General features: G+C 48.2%; 1 protein-coding gene across 1 annotated transcript; it reads left to right on the top strand.

The window, feature by feature from the left end:
• Positions 1-1,874: 1,874 nt before the first annotated feature.
• On the top strand, positions 1,875-17,634 carry LOC125961544 (serum basic protease inhibitor-like). The gene is made up of 3 exons (XM_049700086.1): positions 1,875-1,968; positions 16,470-16,662; positions 17,121-17,634. Exons 1-3 carry the CDS (start codon positions 1,875-1,877, stop codon positions 17,152-17,154), a joined length of 321 nt encoding a protein of 106 aa, XP_049556043.1. The 3' UTR covers positions 17,155-17,634.
• The last annotated feature ends 313 nt before the right edge of the window (positions 17,635-17,947 follow it).

Raw genomic sequence — 17,947 nt, 5'->3', positions numbered from 1 at the left:
TCCTTTGTAGTAGGAGCAGGGTAGAAATATCCCCTACAGAAGAGAGAGTAGATGTGGAGGTTTAAAGGACAAATTGAATTTACACTAAGCGCTTTGTAATCAGCACATATCTGTGGTGTTATCTGTTTGTGTGTGTGTTAGTGGAAGAATGCTTGTCTGGGTGTGGATGAGCGAGGTTGTATGGGGGCCTTGGTGCTACATGGTGGTAACTGGGAGTGAATAGATGGGAGTGAGTGAAGAGATTGTGGGCATGTAACCCCTCACACGTGCACTGCACTTTACAGCTGACAAAGCAGCAGAGTGCTTGACACACAGACCTGAAGCCAGATTCCTGTGTTCAAATCCTGTCTCTACCTTGTATGACCTGAGGCAAATTACTTAACTTCTTGGTACCTCAGTTTCCTCACCTGCAACATAAGGAAATAGTAACAGTTCCTCATCCCCTGTTTTAGGATTATCGTGAGGATTAGATGAGTTAATATACGTCAAGAAGGAGCTAACTGTTGTCATTACTTATTATCCTTATTACAAGCACTGACTTTGCAGGGGGAAGGAATGTATGTCTGTTGCCTCCACTGCTTCCACAGCAACCCCACGACGTGGGCAGCAGGGATCTCATGTGGCACCTGAAGACACGGGGCTCTGGGAAATCTCTGTCCCCAGGTCACAAAGTTAGGAAGAGGCAGGGCTGGGATGCAAACTGAGTTCCTCTGAACCCAAAACCACTGGGGGAGGGCAGGAGGAGGGGGGATTGCAGGTGGTCTTCCTAGCTCCCCACAGATCCACTCCAGCCCCTGAGATCCACTCAGGCAGGCAGCTCTCCTGTTGGTGAAGCCGGGTGAGGGGTGGTGAGTGGTCGTGCTGTAGAGACGTGTTCGGCTTCCTGCTTCCCCTCTACCCACTGCCCCTTCTTCTTTTTTCTACCCAGAAAATCAGGGTTTGTGCCCTGGATGGAGATAGTCTTCCCCCAGCTCACCATCCTCTGGAGCAGTGCCAGGTAAAGAGCTTTTATCCATCCAGTTGAGATGCTGCCACCATGGTTGCAGGAAGCAGCCCTGTGTCACAGCTGTCTTCTGAGGTAGGTGGGGTTAAGGTGAGGGGTGAAGGGCATTTTTAAAAAAAATAATTTATTTATTTTTGACTGCGTTGGGTCTTCGTTGCTGCATACAAGCTTTCCCTAGTTGTGGCGAGCGGGGCTACTCTTCGTTGGGGTGCACGGGTTTCTCATTGTGGTGGCTTCTCCTGTTGTGGAACACGGGCTCTAGGTGCACGAGCTTCAGTAGTTGTGGCACGCAGGCTCAGTAGCTGTGGCGCAGGGGCTTAGTTGCTTCGCGGTATCAGGAATCTTCCCGGACCAGGGATCGAAACTATGTCCCCTGCATTGGCAGGCGGATTCCTAACCATTGCATCATCAGGAAACTCCGGATGAAGGGCATGGTTGCCCAGATGTGATTGACAGCTGTAGGAGGCTGCAGAGGAGGACCTGAGCTAACACACTGCTGTTCACTTATCTGTCCTTTGATTTGCTCTCATCCACGCACTGACCGGCCATCACGTGCCATGCACTGCTCTAGGTGCTGGGATGCTCTGTGAGGAACAAATCAGACAAATTCCACCTGTGGAATCACAATCTGTGTTTTCACAAGACCCACAGGCAGAGTCAAGTTTGAGAAGCACTGTTACTGGGCATTTGGCCCCAGCAGGCAGAGGCAGGAAGCCTGGTTACATGGGGAGATGCGCATGAACAGCTCTGATCCCAGATCCTCCCCTTCTTCACTCCCCTCCTTATCCCCTGTTCCCACCCCTCAGCTGTGGTGTGAAAAGCTCTGTCAAACCCCAGCTTTCCTCAGAAGCCCTCCTGCAAGGCCACGAGCATGAGCCGGCTCTGCATCTCTGCAGCCCTTCTCGTCCTCCTGGGCACCCTGGTGGCTGGCACCCTGGAAGGTGAAACCAGCAACCAGGCCCAGGGTAAGTCCCGGCTATGTCTCCTCTACAGGCTGGGGGGAGTGGGGAGGGAATGAGGCGAGTCCATGGGAGGGGCTGGGGAGCAGGGGTGGGGTGGGTGCTGACAGCCTCTCTGGATTTCTCCTGGGAAGTTGGGCAGTTGTAACTCCAGGGACATTTCATGACTCTCAGAAGGAATCATTATGTTTCAGCTTTTAGAAAAAGGAGCCCACCAAACCGTACCAGACCAGGGACCCCATCTTTGAGACTCTCTGTTCCTGGTCACTGCCTGTCCCTGAACCTCACTTCAATGTAAAGAAAAGATTCACATTTGATTCTTGTCCCAGTTCATGGCCCAGGCCTCCTGAAAGTCTTGGAATTTACTGTCTTCGTAGGTCATGAGATGAGTCAAAGATGGGACCCTAGATAGCTTCTGGATGGGACTGGACTCCGGAAGATCCCACCTGGTGATTAGAGGGTTAGAACCTTCAACCCGCAGCCCCTCTGGGGAGAGGAGAGTGTACTGAGGTAGAGTTCAGTCACCGATGGCCAATGATTCAATCAAATTGCTTACCTCAGGGCTTCCCTGGTGGCGCAGTGGTTGAGTCCGCCTGTCGATGCAGGGCACACGGGTTCATGCCCCGGTCCGGGAAGATCCCACATGCCGTGGAGCGGCTGGGCCCGTGAGCCATTGTCGCTGAGCCTGCGCTCCGCAACGGGAGAGGCCACAACAGCGAGAGGCCCGCGTACCGCAAAAAAAAAAAAAAAAAAAAGATTGCTTACCTCAAGCTCTCAATTAAAACCCATAAACACTGGGTTCAGAGGGCTTCAGGGGAGGTGAACACATCAAGGGATTGTGAGGAGGGGGTGTTCTGAGAGGGCATGGAGGCTCGGCACACCTCTACTCCCCGTTTGCCCTGCACATCTCCATAGGGCTGTCCCAGAGTTTTATAATAACTGCGGACGGTAAGTAAAGGGCTTTCCTTAGTTTTGTGAGTGGTTCTAATAAATTATTGAATATGGGAGGTGGGGTCATGGAACCCCTGAATTTATAATTTATAGCCAGTTGGCCGCATGTATGGGTGACCCCAGGACTTGTAATCGGCACTTGATGTGGGGGCCGTCCTCAGGGACTGAGCCCTCAACCTGTGGGGTGTGGGCTCCCTCTGCAGATTTAGTGTCAGAAGTGAACTGACTTGTGGGCCCCCCAGTGGGTGTTGGTAGGGACATCACATATTTGCAGTCAGGGACAAAACCCAGACTCACTCTTCTCTATAATGTGTGGCTGGGGTGAGGTCTGGGGACAGGAGACTATTGTATGTGGGACAGTGCACTCAGAAGTCCTTACCAGTCACCTGTAGTTTCCTCACCTGAACATGACCATGTTACATGACTTCTTTGAAAGGATTGCCAATCATGAGTATAAAGAAGTTACCCATTTCGTGGTCAATGATGGCCATTTTCCACCAAAATTTCTTAGTCTGAAAGACTTGTCTACCTACGTTTCCTCACCAAGGCCCCCAAAAGAAATTTATGGGTCAAATAATGATCATTTCTCTATTACTAAATTAATCAGAAAGTTCAGTGACGGCTGAACTTCTTCCCTTCCTGAGGCAACTTCAGGGAGAGCAAGAAGTGTGGTACTTCCGTGAGTTTGCTCGTGGGGGGAAGATTGTTTTCTCCAGGTTGGTACAGTATTAGTCAAAACTCTAGGCCCTTCCCCTTGCCCCCCGTCAGACTATTATTTTATTTTCCTATCAGGATATAGAATGTTAGAGGTAGACTCATAATTATAGAGACGTGCCCCATCACCAAATAGACTAACACGAATTTTACTATATGCAGTCTCTTCAATGACGGTGCACTTGGCCTGAGTATGAAATGGGAGATTCATTCCTTTGACAAATATTTATCAAATATTTATGCTTTTTGTCCCTAAAAAGCGTAGGTCATGTTGTAGGGAAGCAGCTGTAAACAAAATATAGTAAAATAATCTGCTTTCTACGAGAGAGAGACAATAAAGAAAGGGGAAAATATTAGGGCAGGTCGTGCTAAGCGTTTCGAAGAAAGAGAGTGATGGGGATACGGGAGGCTGTGCTCTTTCTGTAGAGGGTCAGTGAAACCCTCTGTGATAAGGAGGCGTTGAGCAGAGGCTGCAGAAAAACGTGCCTGGTGTGTTTGAGCCACAATCAGGACCAGGGTGGCTGGAGCTGAGTGGGTGAAGGGGAGGGGAGTGGAAGGGGATGAGGCAGAGATGCCATGGGGGCAGGTCCTGACCAGCCTTGTAGGACTTTATAAGAATCAAAATTTGACTCTGAGAGAGATGGGGCATCACTGAGGGACTGGTTATGCGACCAATGGGATAGAACTCAAGTTATAACAGAATCCCTGTGGCTGCAGTGTGGGAGTGGCCTCAAGGGGTCAAGGGCAGAGACAGGCCATGGGCAGGCTGCTGCAGTGGTCCAGGTGAGCCATGGTGGAGTGTGTACCTATGTTTCCTGGGTTGATCCCAGTTCTCTTGAATAACATGTATGACTTGCTCTGTTGAGGTTTCTATGGAGGCTTCATCACAAATCATGAGTCATTAAATCTTTAGCCATTTGTGATTGATTCAACCTCGAAACCCTCTCCGCTCCCTGAGGTGTGGGGGCAGGGAAAGGGGGAAAGTGGGAATGAAAATTCCCACCCGCTAATGAGGCACTTGTTCCCCTGGCAACCAGTCCCCATTCTAGGCTTAGGTTGGGGCTTTATAAAAGTCACCTCCCTCACATGATAAAAATGTTCCTTTTTGCTCTCATCTCTTAGAAAATTCCAACAGTTTTAGGAGCTCTGTGCCAGAAATGGGATGAAGACGAAATTAATATTTTTATATAAGTCACAATATCAATATTCCGTCAATAGTCCATTTTTCCAGTTCCCATGAGTTCATCAATGTAAACACACTGGTGTCTTTTCTTCCACGCCTTTCTCCATGACAGCATGATTCCTTCACATTTTCTTTTTTAATGGTGTAAACTTGCAACAACACCCCAAGTACCGAGAATAGTATTATAAAACCTATGGACCCATTGTGAAGGAATTATACAGGAGCAAAGCTCGTCATGACTGCAGTGACTGTAGAGCCTGGGATTTGAAGCCAGGATTCTTGTCCTAATTTTCTTCCTCACTGCATCCTCACCTTCATTCTCCACCCCACCATCACTGCTCTCCTTGTGCTGGCAAATGTAGAATTTGTGGCATCCAGTTCTCAGCATCGGTGGTGGGAGTGGTCTTTTCACTAAAGAAACCCCTTTCCCCACAGTGATGTTGAACGTCTGTGTCTTCAAATAGTCTGGCCTTATGTTTAAATCAATTCATATTATAATTAAACCAACTACAGTGGATTCTGTTATTTGCAACTAAAACCTTAACCAGTAGGTTCCATGGAGATGCTGGTCCTTCTCACTCTTCTGCAGAGCAGCGAGCACTTCCCCATTCCCTGCCCTCAGACTGGGCCCTGCCAGGTATAGGAAGCCAACCCCTTATGGTGACATCTACCTCTTAATGGCCACCCCATACACAAAAAACTGGGTGACAGACACCCCAACATGAACGCTTTTGTCCTTTACTTCTTGGGCCAGGTCAAACTTTGGGGCAGGAATTTTTCCTGGATTCTCAGAAGGAGAAAGGAAGGAGCTTGGGGCTCAAGGAACCCCCTTCCCTGTCATCATGTGCAGGGAGGGGCTTCCTACTCCAGCTCAAGAAGATCAAGCTCACGGTTAGTGGGCAATGGCCATTTGTCAGGCTCTGTGCTTGTCATATTCCCCAAATTGTATTCTTCCCCCTCCTTTCCACTTTGGTAACCATAAGCTTGTTTTCTATGTTGGTGAGTCCATTTCTTTTTTTGTTTTTTGTTGGTTTGTTTTGTTTCTCTGCTTGGCCACACCGTGCAGCACGTGGGATCTTGGTTCCCTGACCAGGGATCGAACACAAGTTCCCTGCCTTGGAAGCGCAGAGTCTTAAAAACTGGATGGTTAGGGAAATCCTGTGAGTCCATTTCTATTTTCACACCACACTTCTTAAGCCAGTCCTCTGTTGATGGGCACTTGCATTGTTTACGTGTCTTGGCTATTGTAAACAGGGCTTCTATGAACATTGAGGTGCATGTATATTTTCAAATTAAAGTTTTCATTTCTGCAGATATATACACAGGAGAGGAATTGCTGGATCATATAGTAGTTCTCTTTTTAGTTTTTTTTTTCCTAGCATTATTTCTTTTATTTATTTTTAATTAATTTATTTTATTTATTCATTTTTGGCTGCGTTGGGTCTTCGTTGTTGTGCAAGGGCTTTCTCTAGTTGCGGTGAGCGGGGGTTACTCTTCGTTGCGGTGCGTGGGCTTCTCATGGCGGTGGCTTCTCTTGCTGTGGAGCACGGCTCTAGGCGCGCGGGCTTCAGTAGTTGTGGCATGTGGGCTCAATAGTTGTGACTCACGGAGTCTAGAGCGCAGGCTCAGTAGTTGTGGCGCATGGGCTTAGTTGCTCTGCAGCATGTGGGATCTTCCCAGAACAGGGGTCGAACCCGTGTCCCCTGCATTGACAGGCAGATTCCTAACCACTGTGCCACCAGGGAAGGCCTCTTTTTAGTTTTTTTAAGGAACCTCCATACTGTTTTCCATGGGGGCTGCACCAGTTTACATTCACACCAGAGTGTACGAAGCTTCTCTTTTTCCACACTCTCTCCTGCATTTATTATTTGTAGACTTCTCAATGATAGCCATTTTGACTGCTGTGATGTGATACGTCACTGTGGTTTTGATTTCCATTACTCCAATAATTAACAATGTTGACATCTTTTCAGGTGCCTGAGGCCATCTGCACGTCTTCTTTGGAGAAATGTCTGTTTAGGTTTTCTGACCACTTTTTGATTGGATTTTTTGTTTTTTCAGTATTGAGTTGCATGAGTTGTTTGTATACTTTGGATATTAACCCCCTGCTGGTCGCGTTTTTTGCAAATATTTTCTCTCATTCGGTAGGTTGCATTTTTATTTTGTCGATGGTTTCCTTTGCTGGGCAAGAGCTTTTAAGTCTGATGAGGTTCCATTTATTTATTTTTGCTTTTATTTCTTTCGGCATGGGAGACTGATCCATAAATATATTGCTACGATTTATGTCCAAGAATGTTTTGCCTATGTTCTCTTCTAGTTTTATGGTGTCATGTCTTATATTTAGGTCTTTAATCCATTTTGAGTTTATTTTTGTATACAGTGTGAGGGTGTGTTCTAATTTAATCGATTTACATGTAGCTGTTCAGCTTTCCCAACATCATTTGCTTAAGAGACTGTCTTTTCCCCATTGTGTATTCTTGGACTGAACAAGTTGGGTTTATTACTCACTGCAGCAATGGACAATGAATGATATGGCATCTCATTAAGAGGATGCTGAAGGACTTACAGGATGTGGGTTTCCCTGAGGTTATTTGCAGGAGAGTTTCAGGAAGCTGGCTTTGCTCAGGATGGATGCTGTAAGGAAGTGGGGCAGTTCTATGATCAGGTGTCTTCATCTTATTCTGAAGTGAACTTTCAGCTGAGAACTGAGGAGGTACAACCAACAGCCTTTGCTATGAGATTGCTCATGGTGGGTGAGGAAAAGGTAGAATGAAGGACAACACCCAGCCTTCTGGGGGAAGGTAGGGGAAGCAAGTCTTTAGAAGGAAAGACAATAAATTCAGTTTGGTCAATGTTGAGTCCATGGTGCTTGGAGAACACATAGGCAAAGAAGTTGAGTAGACATTGATTCATTCATTCCCTTGTTCATGAAATGTTTATTAGGGATAAAATATGTGATGACTGAAACCTTTGATCAGACTCCATGGCTTCAAACTCTGGCTCTGCCAATTTACTAGGTGTGTGGCCTAATCAATTTGCTAGTGCTTTACATCTGTGAGCGCAGATAAACTTTGAACGGTATCCACAGAGATGGAGTCATCCTTCCATTTATATAGGAGGAACCTGAGGTTCAGAGAAGGTGGGGATTGCTAGTACCTCAGAGGGTGAAAGTAGCAATGTGGATTCCCTGTCCTGATGTGCTGGTAAAAGTCACTGAGTCAGGGCTTCCCTGGTGGCGCAGTGGTTGGGAGTCCGCCTGCCGATGCAGGGGACATGGGTTCGTGCCCCGGTCCAGGAGGATCCCACATGCCGCAGAGCGGCCGGGCCCGTGAGCCATGGCCGCTGAGCCTGCGCGTCCGGAGCCTGTGCTCCGCAACGGGAGAGGCCACAACAGTGAGAGGCCCGTGTACCGCTAAAAAAAAAAAAAAAAAAAAAGTCACTGAGTCAATGAGAATGTCTAAGTAACTCTGGGAGAGGTAGAATTAATAATTAAAACACCCATCACCACTATTGACAACCCGCTATGTACCAAGCCCTGTGCATACATCTTCAGCTCGAAACACCACAACAACCGTAATAGGTTTTCCTTCCATTTTAAAGTCATTCAAGCTGAAGCTCAGAGGTTTCATCCCTTTTCCAAGGTCACATAACCAATACCGGCAGGTGCTGGGATTCAAACTCAACACTCTCTGTCTCCTATGCTTTTCCTTGAAAGAGGTTTAAAAGCTGTGCCTTCAGAAGCCGCGACGATTCACCAGAAGAGACTCAAAGTTCTTCACATAGGAAGCTCTGCTTTTCATCATTATTTTATGCTGAGACCAAGTGGAAACCAATTTTGGTAAAGAATTTTGTTCGCGGGCTTCCCTGGTGGCGCAGTGGTTGAGCGTCCGCCTGCCGATGCAGGGGACGCGGGTTCGTGCCGCGGTCCGGGAAGATCCCACATGCCGCAGAGTGGCTGGACCCGTGAGCCATGGCCGCTGAGCCTGCGCATCCGGAGCCTGTGCTCCGCAACGGGAGGGGCCACGGCAGTGAGAGGCCCGCGTACCGCAAAAAAAAAAAAAAAAAAGAATTTTGTTCGCATTTATGCCATGAGGGCCTTACCTGTGAGTTAGAGGAGGAGGATGGCTGAGAAAAGGCCACTGGATAGAAAAATGCGGAACTTGGTGGTGACCCTGGTAAAGGCAGCAGATCTCGCTGGTTGTGAGCAACAGAAACTGACTCTGGCTATTGGGAGCAGAGAAGGAATTTGTGACAACGGTGTGGGGATGTAGTGGGCATCCATTCTCCCTTCCTGATTGTACCCTTAAGTGAGATCCTTTTGGACTCTACTATTGGCACCCATAGCACTAATTGATTTAGTTCAGCTCACAGACTGAGGGGAGTGCTAAAAGGTCCCAGCTTGGAAAGGATGGTAAGGGAGGAAGAACTAAGGTCTTCCCAGGCCACCTCTGAATGACCTCCAATTTTAGGTCTTTTGCCATTTATCGATCAAGGTTAAATTCCAGGGAGAGCATCTGATTGGCCACTCTTGGTCTGGGGGTAAAGCAGGCACTTTGATTGACAGGCGGCCCAATCCCACCAGTCCTGGGTGGAGGAAGAGTCATTCCTCAAGCAAAATCAGCTACTGTATCAGGAAAAGGACAAAGAGACGCTAGGTGACAAAGCAACAAAATAGCCCATATACTGAGAGAGAGAAGTTTCCATGGAGAGAAGGGAGTTTGAATGGGTTCAACAGTCCAGGCGGAGAAAGCTCTATTGTATGGTGAAAGGCACCCTGTTTGCTCCTGGGAATTTCTCAGGCCTTCACTGTCACTTGTTTACAGTTACCTTAGAGTAGGCATGTTTGCAGCTGACTCATGGAACCTTCCATTTTAACTTTTTCTTCTTCCCTTTCTTGATAAGTATGATTTTACTCTCATGACGTCGTGTCCACAATCTTTGATGCCTCATCTATGTTAATATCAGATAGATTTGCCTGTGTGTTGTTTATGTGTTTGTGTATTTATACCATTGAAATTAGCGGGACCACATGACACTTTTTGCAAGTTCTTCCTTGTGATTTTCAGCTGTTTTTCGTCCAGCAAGTCACTTTCCCTTAGATGAACTTCAGTTTCTTCATCTGTAAAATAAGAATAATAATACTTACTTCATAAGATTGTTAAACAAGAACAAGCTACCTTTTACTGAACACTTACTGTGAGCCCACCCCACAGGTCACAATTTTAAATTCATTCCAGATCAGTTGAGTGTTGAGGATGGAGGTATTTGGAGTGGGGCTGGGGCGACAATAAGTAATGGTGGGGATTATGGAAACTGGAGAGAACGCTCCCCTCGTGAGAAGAGAGCAGCTCTACTTAGCTTAGTTCATGGTTTCCAAAGTGTGGTCCCTTGAGTGGCACCAACAGCAAACCCAGAAACCTGTTTGATGCAGAAACTCAGGTCCCGCCCCTGTCCTACTGATCAAAACTCTGGGGGTGGATCTCAAACGTGTGTTTGAACAACTGGCTGAGTGACCCTGATGCTCACTCAATTTTGAGACTCACTGCTCTTGTTACATTGCAGGACTGTGTAGCCAGACCGTTTACTTTTCCCAACAATACTAGAAATTTACTTTTTAAAGAAATCCCCCACTGTTCAATCTTGGCAAATGTTTCAAATTGTAAATTGCACTGTCTAACAATACTTATATTCTAGCCAGATTTGAACCTCTGGTTTATGCTTTTCCTTTTAATCCTTAAAATAATCCTTAAAAAAACAGTATTCATGATACCACTTTTAAGGAGGAAGACTATGTGGTTCCAAAGAGTGAGGTGCTGTTATATCACGTAGCCGGAAAGCGGCCACTCATGATTTAGATATGAACGTACGTCTCACAGGGCACAGCATCACAAACAGATAAACATCTTCTGCCTGCCCCGGGTGCATTCCATCCATTTCACAAAGGGGCCTTAGATAGCATGGATTCCAAGATTCTCATTTTTCAGAGGGAAAAACTGAGGATTAGAAGCAGAGATATGACTGGGGTCCCACAGTGCTGGGATCACTGGTCTTTATCCAGAATACAACCCCTGTGATGTTCCCGCCTTGCGATTTCTCTGAAGATGCCCCCAGGGGCCGGGAAGGCTTGAAACTAGAGACTCAGTCACTCGTGAGCAGGGAGGTGGGAGGTGGAGGGAGGACAGGCCCCTCGGGGGTCCCTGGGTCTGGGGGCCTCTAACCTGGACCAGAGGGAGGAGGATATTGGGAGAGAAAGACAGACACATGAGAGAGGAGGGGGCAGAAAAGAGGAATCTCTGCTGTTAGGGGGAGTCTCTGCTGTTCCCTGGTCTCAGATGGACAGACTGAGGCAGGGAGAGGGGCAGGACCAGAGGGCCTCCTGAGCTAGAATCCTAGTTGTGCCGTCTGCTGGTTGTGGGTCCTGAGCAAGTCGCTTCACCTCTCTGAGCCTCTGCTTTCTCGCTGGCTAAATGGGATGAGCATCCCAGATGTGGTAGGGTCGACATGAGGCTAAATGAAATCATACATGTGAAATGTCTCAGGAGAGAGCAGACCCTCCACACACAGTGGCTTGTTTTGTGGGTACCCCGCTCCTGAAGCCCTTCTGTCCGGGGGCAGCTCGGTATTGAGAGCTCCTGCCCTTCTCAGTGGAAAGGGTGACTTTGTGCGAGGAAGACAGCCCCTCCCGCCCTCTGCAGCTCATCACCCAGCTGTGCGCCCGCTTGACACTAGGCTGGGCTTGCTCCTGGGGCTTCTGGGCATTGAGCCAGCTCCCTTCTCCTTGACGCTGGAAGTGGAGCGCAGGGTGTGTGTGTGTGTGTGTGTGTGTGTGTGTGTGTCTGTGTGTGTGTGAGTGGCAGATTGCTTGAGTATGTGTGGATGAGTGAGTTGAGGGAGCATTGGTGCTACATGATTGTAACTGGGAGTGAATATATGGGAGTGAGTGAAGAGACTGTGGGTGTGTAAGCCCTCACATGTGCACTATAGTTTCAGCTTACAAAGCAGTAGAGTGCATGGTGCACAGACTCTGAAGCCGGATCCCTGGGTTCAGATACTCTCTCTACACCCTATATCTTTAGGCAAATTCTTTCTTGTTACTTCAGGTTCCTCCTCTGTAACATGAGGAAATATCAAAAATTCTTCACCACCTCTTTTAAGATTTTTGAGGATTAGATGAGTTAATATATGTCAAGTAGTTAGGATAATGTCTGACACATAGAAGAAGCTAAGTTTTATCTGCTGTAATGACATTATTATTATAATTACAAGGACTTTGACTTCTCAGGGAGAAGAATATATGTCTATTGCCTCTACTTCTTCCACAGAAACGCATGATGCTGGCAGCATTGACCTCATGTGACACTGGAAAACACAGGGCTCTGGGAGATTTAAGTCTTCAGGGCACAAAGTTAGGAAAAGGCAGAGCTGGTACCCAAACTGAGGTCCTATGGTTCCAAAACCACTGGGGGAGAGACAGGAGGATGGAGGCTATTGTGGGCGATCTTCCAAGCTCCCCTGAGGTCCACTCAGGCAGGCAGCTCTCCTGTTTCCGAAACCCGAAGAGGGGAAATGGGAGGTCATGCTGTGGAGACGTGTTCAGCTCCCTGCTTCCCCTCTGCCCACACCCCTTACTCCTTTTTCTACTGAGAAAACAGGGTTGCTGCCTCAGGAGGGCTTCTCCCTGGGCCAGTGCCAGGTAAACAGCAAGGGTCCATCCAGCTGAGAAGCTGTGGCAGTGGTTGCAGAAGGTGTCCTGTGTCACACCTGTCTTCTGAGTTAGGCAGTGGTAGGGGTGAGGGTGAAGCGCATAGTTCCCAGCTGTAATGAAACCTGCAGGAGTTGAAAAGGAGGACCTGAGCTAACACACTGTTGTTCACTTATCCATCCTTTGATTTGCTCTCATTCACTCATCACCCGCCATGCACTGCTCTAGGTGCTGGGACGCTCCCTGAGTCAACATATTGGACAAAATTCCACCTGTGGAATCACAATCTGTGTTTCCACGAGACCCACAGGGAGAGTCAAGTCTGAGAAGCGCTGTTACTGGGCATTTGGCCCCAGCAGGCAGAAGCAGGTTAGGTGGGGAGATTACACAATAAACAGGACCCAGCCCAGCTCCACCCTTTCCTCACTCCCCTCCTCACTGCCTGTCCCACCCCTCAGCTGGGATATGAAAAGCTCTGTCAGCCCCCAGCTTTCCTCAGAAGCCCTCCTGCAAGGCCACGATCATGAGCCGGCTCTGCCTCTCCATCGCCCTTCTCCTCCTTCTGGGCACCCTGGTGGCCGGCATCCCGGGCACCCTGGTGGCCGGCATCCTGGGGGGTGAAACCAGCAACCACACCGATGATGAAACCAGCAACCAGGTCAAAGGTAAGTCCTGACCCACCTCTCCTCTACAGGCTGGGGGGAGGGGGGAGTGAGGGGAGTCCGTGGAAGGGGTTGGGGAGCAGGGGTGGGGTGGATGCTGACAGCCTCTCTGGATTTCTCCTGGGAAGTTGGGCAGTTGTAACTCCAGGGACATTTCCTGACTCTCAATAGGAAAAAAAATTAAAATTAAAAAATATATATGCCGCCTACCTCTACCAGATCAGGAATCCCATCTCTGACACTCTCTATTCCTGGTCATTGCCATGTCCCTGAACTTCACTGTAGTGTAATAAGAAGATCAATATTTGATCCTTGCCCTGATCCTGGAACAGACCTCCAGAAACTCCTGGAATTTACTGGGGTTTTTTTGGTAATGAGGTGAGAAAAGGAAGGCCACGGAGAGACCTGTAGGATGGGGCTGGTCTCCAAAAAAACCCAGTCATGTGTTTAGAGGTTACAACTTTCAACAGCCCGCATTCCAGCATCTCTGGGGAGACGGGAGGGTATTGAGATGGAGATCAATCACCAATGGCTGATGATTCAATCAATACGCCTATTATTGACACCTCAATAAAGATCCATAAATATTGGGGATCAGAGAGCTTTCGGGGTGGTGAACACATGGAGGTGCTGTGAGGGGTTGCACTCCACTAGGGCACGGGGCCTCCGCACACCTCTATTCCCCCTTTGCCCTGCGCATCTCCTCCATTTCGCTGTCCCTGCGCTTTACCCTTTATAATAACCTGGGAACGGTAAGTAAAGGGTTTTCCTGAGTTCTGTCTGCACTTCTATTGGTTAGGGAACATGGAGGTGGGGTCATGGAACCTCCGATTTTTAGCCAGTCGGTCACAAGCATGAGTGACTCCGGACCACATGGCTCGCATTTGAAGTGAGGACAGTCTTGAGTCCTCAACCTGCGGGATCTGCACTAACTCCATGGATTTAGTATCAGAAGTAAATTGCCTTCTGGGATGCCCAGTGGGTGTTTAGGGAATTGTTTGGTGTTGGTAGAGACGCCACCTATTTGGTGTCAGGGAAAAACCAGACGCAGTCTTCCCTGTGATTTGGGGGCTCCAGTGAGGCTTGGGACAGGGGAATAATGCAAGTTGGACACTGCAGCCAGAAACTCTTACCAGTTACCTGTATTTTCAGAATTCCTGGCAGAATCAGGTAGTTTATCTAATGGGTTGTGACATGACAGTATCTTGTCCTGACCCTATCACCCACATGCCGTGTGTCCTGCGGCAAGTCTTCTGCAGTTTCCTCACTTGAAAACGGGAACCACGTTACATGGGTTTTTGAACAGCTTACCACTCATGAATTTAAAGAGTTTAAACATATTTCATGGCCAATTTTGTCCATTTTCCACCAAGATGTGTTAAATTTAAAAAATTTCTCTACCCACCTCCTTCGGGAAAGAAAAAATATTGAGGTGTCAAATAATGATTATTCCTCTAGGATTAAAATTAATCAGAAAGACGTGGGACCACTGAGCAGAGCAACTGCAGGGAAAGCAAGAAACACAGCGCTTCTGTGAGTTGCTCCTGGGACCAAGGCTGATACAGTCTTAGTAAAGGCTCAAGGCCCTTTCCTTTGTCCCCTTTTGACTATCATTTTATTACCCTCTCAGGATATGGAATGAGAGGTAGATTGATAATCACGTAGACCTGCCCCATCATCAAGGAGATTTTGCACTAACAGGAATTCCATTATCTCCATTCTATTCAATGACTGTGCGCTTGGCATGAGCATGAAATGGAAGATTCGTTCCCTGGCCATATATTTATTAAGTCCCTACAGGCTTGGTTTTTGGTGTGGGGAAAGCTGTAGACAGAATATGGAAAAATACCTTGCCTTCTCAGAGTGAGACCGACAATAGCAAAAGGGGAAATGCTCTGCTAGGTTATCAGTTTTTGAAGGTAGAGAGTGATGGGGATAAAAGAGGCTGTGCTCTTTCCGTAGACTGATCAGCGAAACCCTCTGTGATAAGGGGGCGTTGGAGCAGAGGCTGCAGAAAGAACGTGCCTGCTGTGAACCAGCGGCAGCAATTACCAGGGTGGCTGGAGCTGAGTGGGTGGGAGGGGAGGAGGGCGGAAGGGATGAGACCAAAGAGGCCATGGGGACAGGTCCTGACCAGCCTTGTAGGATGAGAATCGGAATTTGACTGTGAGAGAGATGGGGAGTCAATGAGGGACTGGTCATGGGAGCAATGGGATAGGATCCCTGTGGCTGCAGTGCAGAGAGTGGCCTCTAGGGGACCAAGGGCAGAGACAGAGGCCCAGGGAGCAGGTGCTGCAGGGGTCCAGGTGAGCAATGATGGAACGAGTACCTATGTTGTTCCCTGGGTCGATGCCAGATGCATGTTCACAACATGAATCTCTTCCTCTGTTGAGGTTTCTATGGGGGCTTCATTATCTAGTCATGATGCATTAAATCATTAGCCATTGGTGACTGTTCAACCTCCAGCTCCTCTCCGATCCCTGACGTTGGGTGGCGGGCTGAACTGTGGATGGGAGGCCACGAGGGAGAGGGTAGGAATGAAAGTTGCAACCCTCCTGTCAGGCAGTGGTTTCCCCTGGCAACCAGAGCCCATTCTGGGGTTACTAGGGTCTTCCCCAAAGTCACCTAGTTCACATAACAAAAGACACTTTTTTTGCTTTCAGCACTTAGGAAATAGCAAGGTTTGTAAGAACTCTGTGCCAGGATATTACAAAGAACAAGTATATATATATATATATATAGCTTATGATAAGTCACAGTATCAATATAGTGTCAATATTCAATTTAGAGAGTCCATGTGCCGTAACAAAAGAGAACACCCTGGTATGTGTTCTTCATGCCTTTCTCCATTACAGCCTGATTCCTTCACACTTTTTTATTAATGGTGGAAACTCTTTACCATACAAGTAATGCAGAGAATAGTCTTATAAAACCCAGGTACCAGCTCCAATAATTACTGACATATGACGAATATTTTTTACCTTGTCTGCCGTTTTTTATTCTTTTTTGGTAGAGTTTTTGGAACCTAATCCAAGGCATCATACCAATTAATCTTAAAATATTTCATGATGGAGATATCAATTTGTGCATGTTTACCATATCATGTCACACCTAGGAACATTAATAATAATATCCCAGAAAGCAGGTTGTCAAATGGCCTTTTCAATTTGACCCGTCCCCATAACCCTAACATTCTCTATTGCAAGACACACTGGTGGTTTCAGTTGTTGACATTGTAGACCAAACTGCGATGACGGTCCTCATAACTGACCCATAGCCCCTCCCATCCCATAAGGTTCTCAGCCTGCCTTCTGCCTGGAACCTCATCACACGGGTCCCTGCAGGGCCCGGAAGGTCAGGTACTTCTACAACGCCAAGTCCGGGCACTGCGACATGTTTATATACGGCGGCTGCCGAGGGAAGAAGAACAACTTCCCAACAGCACAGGACTGCATGAAGACATGCGGTGGTCCTGTGGTGACCCACGGGTAAGGAAGGGGGCAGGACAGGGTGGGAGGGGAAGGGCTGAGAAAAAGAGGTGAAACTCAGGGAGCCACCCACCATTCACACCTGCACAGTGTCTTTCCTCCTCGCTGCCTCCCAGGAGAAGTGGCTGCAGTGTCCTGTGAAACCACAACTGAGCACATCCTCCACGGGCCAGCTTGGCAGAAGGTCACCCCTAGAAGCCCCATCATGAGAATCTGAGCTTCCTCACATGCTCCCCTTTTCTCAGATGGGAACACTGAGTCAGCCACCCTACAGAGCATGTCTGCAGTGATCCTGAGCTCCCCACCTAGGCTTGAAAAACTTCCTTCTTCTTGGTCATTCTGGTCCTGGGTGGACTGTGGTTGCATATTTCTGGGAAAGTCTAGGATCTGTCAAGGTCAGCGGTGTCCAGGTCTGGGGCTTCAGAGATGTCAATCAGCAAGTTCCTTTCTTTTTGCAGAGGACCTGCGAACTGTACCACCCCGAAACCCTGAAGTCAAGGAGGAGCCACGCGGGGCTGGGCTGTGGCTGCTTCTGAAACAGTGTGGTCTCCTCTGAGTCCGTCTCAACCCCACCCTCCTCAGCAGAACCCTGCCTCTCTCCTTCCCCCATGGGTCTACTTGCCTTAGTTCTGTCTCATCCAGTGGATTCTAAGCACCATGAGAGCAAGTCTTCCCTTTATCCCTAGCACTTAGCACAGGTCCTGGCATAGAGGAGATGGTCCATAATTATTTAAGGAAGGAAGGAGTGAATGCAAGAGCACATTCCTCATGTCAGGATTCTTGTCTCAAGCCACATCCTCACTGCATCCTCACCTTCATCCCCCACCCCACCATCACTGCTCTCCTTGTGGGTGGCCAAGGTGGAAATTCTGGCATCCAGTTCTCAGTATCAGTGGTGGCAGAGGTCTTTTCAATAAAGAAGCCCCTTTCCCTCGCAGTGATGTTGTACATTTTCCTTCTGTCGCTTCAAACAGTCTGGCTTATATTCCAATAAATTCAAATTAAACTAACTGGAGTGGATTCTGCGGTTTGCCCCTAAGAACCTTCACCACTAGGGTCCACGGAGATGCGGGTCCTTCGCACTCTTCTGCAGAGCAGCCGGCACCTCCCCTTTTCCTGTCCTCACACTGGGCCCTGCCAGGTATAGGAAGCACCCCCATTACAGCAGCATCTACCTCTGAGTGGCCACCCCAAGCGACACTAAAACCCGGGTGAGAGACACCTCAGCATGAAAGCTTCTTTCTTTACTTCTTGGGCCAGGTCAAATCTGGGTGTAGAGGTTGCT

This window comes from Orcinus orca, chromosome 16 (assembly GCF_937001465.1).
Source record: "Orcinus orca chromosome 16, mOrcOrc1.1, whole genome shotgun sequence".
Taxonomy (NCBI): Eukaryota; Metazoa; Chordata; class Mammalia; order Artiodactyla; family Delphinidae; genus Orcinus; species Orcinus orca.
This window is presented reverse-complemented; position numbering and strand designations above follow the sequence as displayed.

Coding starts and splice junctions, on each gene's coding strand:
- LOC125961544 (XM_049700086.1), top strand. CDS start 1,875: ATGAGCCGGCTCTGCATCTCTGCAGCCCTTCTCGTCCTCCTGGGCACC. Junction 1,969..16,469: donor AACCAGCAACCAGGCCCAGG/GTAAGTCCCGGC, acceptor CCATCCCATAAG/GTTCTCAGCCTGCCTTCTGC. Junction 16,663..17,120: donor GGTCCTGTGGTGACCCACGG/GTAAGGAAGGGG, acceptor TTCTTTTTGCAG/AGGACCTGCGAACTGTACCA.